At 43.9% G+C, this 6000-nt stretch overlaps 1 protein-coding gene across 6 annotated transcripts in view; it reads left to right on the top strand.

Moving 5' to 3' along the window:
• Window positions 1–392: 392 nt before the first annotated feature.
• Window positions 393–6000, top strand: part of ABCD3 (ATP binding cassette subfamily D member 3) — an 88632-nt gene continuing 83024 nt past the window's right edge. For 3 of the 6 annotated variants that reach the window (XM_064370217.1, XM_064370215.1, XM_064370214.1), the window contains exon 1: window positions 415–581. In XM_064370217.1, coding sequence (XP_064226287.1) covers window positions 472–581 — 110 coding nt within the window. In that variant the 5' untranslated portion in view covers window positions 415–471. Of the gene's footprint in view, window positions 582–6000 lie in introns of all 6 variants that reach the window. The other 3 variants (XM_064370213.1, XR_010340184.1, XM_064370218.1) reach the window with 3 other exon arrangements.

Raw genomic sequence — 6000 nt, 5'->3', positions numbered from 1 at the left:
GCCTGCCTCCTTCCCGGGCTCCTTTAAGAGGGTGGTAACGGTCCATCACCGGGGGAGTGCAGAGGCAGGGCCCACTAGGTCCTCAGTGCAGGCCGGGCCCGCTCACCCAGTTCTTGTGAAAGCCGGGTGTGCGCGCAAAGGGCGGGAGGGTAGGGGTGAGGAAGGGGCAGAACCGAGACCTCGCAGGGCTGAGGAGCCACAGCGCCTGCGCGCCGCCTTTCCGGAGCCCCAGAGGGGGTCCGCGCGTGCGCAGAGCGCGTTCCGGGACTATTCCGCCCTCAGAGGCTCCCGCGCGCGCTCCCGCCGAGCCAAAGTACCGGGTGGGCTCCAGCGGGCGGGCGGCGCGCGTCAGGGGGCGGTCCTGCGCTGCCGGCTCCGCCCTCTGCTCGCCTCCCAGTTTTCCCCGCGCTTCCTGCACTAAGGTAGCCGCTGTCGAGTACCACCCGCCGGCTCGCTAGCACCGGCCGTGCCATGGCGGCCTTCAGCAAGTACTTGACGGCGCGAAACTCCTCGCTGGCGGGTGCTGCGTTCCTGTTGCTCTGCCTGCTCCATAAGCGACGCCGCGCCCTCGGCCTGCACAGGTAAGAAGGCCCGTAGCCGCGCCGCCTTCCCGGGCCCGAGCGGGCGCTCCCCGCGTGCTCTCCCTCCCCCCGCGGCTCCCTTCGCCCGGCGGGGTCAGGCGGAGAGAGGGCCGACCGCCACTGCCGCGGGGCTCCAATGTCAGGGTGTCCGCGAGTCCCCGGTGCCGGTCTGGTCCTGCGATCTCGTTCCACCCCGGCATTGCGAATCCTGCGCCCGCTGGCGAACCGGCGCCCAGCCAGCCCCGAGCCAGCAGCCTCCAGTCGGGGATGGGAGGGGGAAGCGGTGTGTTCCCCACACCACCCCCTTCCCCACACTACCCCCTTCTGTGTCAACTTTCTGGGTGTGTTCTGGTTTTGCCATCTCATCTCCAGAAAGACCATGAAGGATTTGTTTTGGGGACGTGAATGTGTGATTGAGGATGGGGATTGGATTCACCAGGCTGGACGCTAGTGTCTAAGTCACTTGAACGAGGTTTGGCACGATTCCCGAGTAACTGCTGTTCAAAGTCGTGAGGGTGGCGCCTGTGAACTATCACCGGTCCACTTGGCAGGATTGCCTTCTAAAGTGGTGACCCCTTGGAGTCGGTGAACCCTTTGGTCGGTGAACGCCCTGGCATTTCATCCGGAAAGGCTGAATCGGTTCTGTCGGACTAAGAAGGCAATGTTTCCTTCCTGGGCTCTGTAGGTGAAAGGTGAGAGTGTGTTTTAGGTGAGGATCAAGCTCCTTTTAAGTGACACTCCACTGCGAGAGAATTTCAGTGCTTAGATTTCACTTTGGGAGGTTATCAGATCACAGAAAGGAAGAGAGAGCCCTCTGAATTACGGTTGTGACATACAGGTATAAATAACAATTTTTATTTGCTGGACAAGTGAATGAGAAAAGGCTGCTTCCCAACCATTCTTGCCAGTCATTGAATATTTCATATTAAATCTTGACATACTATTTTCATGAATTTTATTTCATTCATTCCTCTGCGCAGGTACTGTTGCCTACTGTGTTTGATTTGCCTAAAATATCTAATTAATAAAATTTGGACTAAAACACTGACAGGTAGACTTCTAGCTCATAGTACCCTTTCCATGAAGTTCTTTCTAGCCGCCTTCTGTTTTTATCTTACTAGAGTCTGAAGTGATGGTCTTTCTTTTCCTTCCTAAATCCGTTTAACAGAGTTGAAAATGATTTGCACATAGTCTGGGCAATAGAGTGCTTACTCATTTTTCTTCTATTCAGTTTGCTTTTAAAAGGATTAATTTGGGAAAATACTAAGCAGGTTTTTCTATTGGTTTGTATGCTTTCTGAGCTCCGAGTTGCAAATAGAAGTTACCTGTTAACTGGGAACATGCCAGTAGAAAGAAAATGTTAGGTCCTTTAACTTGAATTCTGTTTTTGCAAAGAAGTGTTTCAGGGCATAGAAAAGGTGTTTTAATATGGAGGAGGGAACTCGAGGACAACCCTACCAGTTCTGGATTACTTTTATGATTCTTTTTTAAAAAAATCTTCTTTACTGAAGTATCACATATTTATATGTATATGTGATATTATATCACATACATGTACACATAAGTGTAGAGCTTGAAGAATTTTTACAAATAGAACACACCTGTGTAGTTAGCACCCAGGTCAAGAAACAACATTATCAGCACCCCAGAAACTCTCCTCATGCCCCCATCCAGTCACAGTCCACACTCCTTACTAAACCAATTTATAAGACCATAGATTATTGGCAAGGGAAATTTTAAACATAATCTAGTGGGAAATAGTAGCAGTAGCAGTAAAATAGTATAATAGAATTTGTCTTATTAAATGATTTTAGCTGCTCGTTTGCCCTTGTAAAATGCTTTAAAAGTTACTCCTTTTCTTGAGAAACGTTGTGAACTTTTGTGGGGATTGAATTATTTAGCAGGAAATGTACTGAACAAAAGATTGTTGTTAGTCTTTTGCGTTGGGCTACGCGGGGAAAATCTCTATTTTACACATTATTTTGTGGGAGGAGATTGCAGATACCGAGTAGATAAGCGTGAAGTTTAAATTGTTGAAATGAAATGATTGAACTATTTTGAAACCATTAAAAATGGTATTGATGTATTTTTAAAGATATTATATGTCCAGAAGTCTTATAAATATCTTTCAGTGACCACCTTTGGTATCACAGTTTGAACATTAGAAGATTCTAATTTTTATATTATACTGGCCTTTTGAATATCTTTGGTAACAACTAATTTTAATATCTGGTGCTTAATTAAGGAACCTGTGGGTACTTGGCCTTCTTTTGTCTATGTTGTTAATAGTAGTTTGGTTTTAGAATTGGGTAGATAATAGAGCTAGTAAAATCACTTTAAAAGTTACAGTGTAACATTTCTCCAAACATTAGGAGAATGAGTAATTAAATGTTCTGGGTTATTTTAAATTTTTGTTAATGAATTTTTTTCACTCATTTAGATCTCATATATATGTGTGTGTGTTTCTGACCTTTTATTGTGAAAAATTTCACACATATAAAAAGTACATGGGATAATGTAAGGATTGCCCAACAAGAACTTTGTTTCGTCTGTATCAACCTGCTCTTCACTCCTTATTTTTGTAGGTTTTTTAGGTGAAATTTATATACATTGAAATGCACAAACCTTAGTTACACATTTTTTAGACAAATGAGTACACTGTATAACACATCCCTATGACAAATTAGAACATTTCCATCTCCCCAGAAGGGTCCCTTGTTTTCAATCCTGATCACCTTTTATTCACTCCGGATCCCACCACTGCTGTGCTTTTTCACCTTAGTTTGCCTAATCTTACATTTTATTTTATTATTTATGGGGAAAAGCAGAATCTTTTTTCTCATGGATAAAGAGGGCCATTTTAAAGGAAGTGTCTATTTCAGAATGTTGTATTACTGTGCTAGGAGCTATAAGATTTGTGTGTGTGTATGTATTACATACATTAAAAAATGTATGACTTCTTTTCTCAGGGAGCTTACCTTCTTGTCAGGGAAAAGAAACTTAAACACTGATAGCAGAATGAAATGTATAGACAGACATGTCTTAGAAGTTCTGAGAAAGACAAGATGAATGTGTTTGGGAAGGGTTAGGGCAGGCTTCATGAAGGATGTATGTTAAGCCTAGAAAGGGGGTAGGAGTGGATAACTGGAATAAAATGACTGTTTATAGCATCCTTTATCAGACTTTTGTTGCAGTTATGATAGGAAGAAACTTTATGGTGCCGTTTCAATCTATCTTCCCTGCCACCAGAGCTCTTTTTAAGAAACTCAGATATGATCATAATATTCCTTCATTAAAATCATTCAGCTACTCTAAAATATAAACTTCATGTATATTGTGGTGTGGTCCTCGCCTACTTTTCCCACTCATCCAGCCATATGGAATTACCTTACAGTCTCTCAGTATGACAGGCTCTGCCTAGCCTTTGCAGTCTGATTGTAATCACTGTCATCCTTCACTACCCCTCCCCATGCTTTGATATTTATTTATTTATTTATTTATGACAGGGTCTGTCTCTTTTTGCTGTGGCTGGAGTGCAGTGGCGTGATCACGGCTCACTGCAACCTCTGCCTGCTGGGCTGAAGCAATCCTCCCACCTCAGCTTACAAAATATAATAGCTGGGACCACAGGTGCCCGCCACCACACCTGGCTAATTTTTTTTTGTATTTTTTGTAGAAGTGGGTTTTCACCACATTGCCCAGGCTGGTCTGAAACTCCTGAGCTCAAGCTGTTGGCCCACCTCAGCCTTCCAAAGTGCTGGGATTACAGGCATGAGCCACCATGCTCAGCTGTTATTTATTTATTTTTCTTCAACACTCAGTCAACACTCTGTCTTAGGTGTTTTCTATCTTTTTCTGATCTCCAAAGTGATGTAAGTGTCATCTGCTTTTATGATACTGTAGGCTAGGGGTCCCCAATACCCGGGCTATGGACCGGTGCAGATCGGTGGCCTGTTAGGACCCGAGCCCCACAGCGTGTGCAAGTGAGCATTCTACCTGCGCTCTGCCTCCTGTCAGATCAGCAGTGGCATTAGATTCTCGTGGGAGCATGAACCCTATTGTGAACTACACATGTGAGGGATCTAGGTTGCACGCTTCTTATGAGAATCTAATGTCTGATGATCTGAGGTGGAACAGTTTCATCCTGAAACCATCCCTCACCCTACCCGCAATTTGTGGAAAAATGGTCTTCCACAAAACCCGGTCCCTGGTGCCAAAAAGGTTGGAGACTACTGCTCTAGGCATCTGCTGCTGTAGCACTTCCCACTGTGTATTGTACTAGTTTGTTTTCTTGGCTTTTGCCTACATCAGATCCTGCGTTTCTTGAGGGCATGAACTGAATCATCTTTAATTCCCTAGTTTGGCTATGTCATAGGTTAGAAAGTGTTTATAGAGAGGATAAATGACACAGGCAAGTTGAAGAACTTTGAAGGGTAATTGACAGGCAGTTGGAGATGCCTAGTACAAACATAAATAGAAACATTCTTTTCACAGACGTAATAGTTGTGTACCTGACCATATATAACCTGACCTGGGTAGTGGGAAATCAGTGGGCCAATTTTAGAAGGCAATGGTACCAATACTATAGCCACAGTATTTTATTATCTTTAAAAAACAGAACAGAACAAGCAGTTTCTTTCGCTTGTTATCAATGCTTGTCAATTAAAGTTCAGATTTCTCATCTTGGATTTCAGAGGCTCCCTCAATCTGGTCTCACTTTACCTGGCTAATCTTATATGCCATTGCCTGCCAGTGGGTACTGTCTGTTCCAAATAGGCCAGTTTCTGCACTGTTCTTTGAACAGGCCACACTCATTTTTGGCTTTGGGGCTTTATTCATGCTGTTACTTATACCTGGAATATCTTTCTATGATATCCCTGTTCTCCAACTCTTGTCATCCTTAAAGGGTTAGGTCAGGGTCACCTGGTCCATGAAGTGTTATTTAACTATTCTAGGTGATCTAAATGATGATCGCCTCTCTTAAAATTTCCGAAGCATGAATTTAAGTACCTTGTTGTTTTAACTATTCATTACTTGACTGAGTATAATCTAGCTAGGTACACCAAAGTCCACCTCATTGTGGGGTGATTTTTCTTCTTTTAAAAGCCCCAATCTATAAATGGTGGGAACACAGTTTCCTCTTCTATTTCTGAGGAATTTCAGGGAGCTTGCGTTTCCCTTAGTGACACCTTACTTCACTTCCTTGCTTCTGCTCTATTTTAGAAGGTACTTACATTTTGTCTCTTGAGCCTGTCTCTTTGGTGTCTGCCTTAATTTCTCTAAAGAATCAGTCACAAAGCAAATATTTGTAGTAGAGCTTTATTGAAAATTTGGGAGGAGTGGTAAGGATTATATCCCAGCATAGTGAACAGCTTAAAATGCTTTTATTTAGAAGTTTCGTGGACATTCCCACTGCTGG

Source organism: Aotus nancymaae, unplaced genomic scaffold (genome assembly GCF_030222135.1).
Source record: "Aotus nancymaae isolate 86718 unplaced genomic scaffold, 86718_ANA_hifiasm-v0.15.2.pri h1tg000103l, whole genome shotgun sequence".
Taxonomy (NCBI): Eukaryota; Metazoa; Chordata; class Mammalia; order Primates; family Aotidae; genus Aotus; species Aotus nancymaae.
Note: the sequence above shows the minus strand (reverse complement) of the source record. Positions and strands in the feature narration are given on the sequence as shown.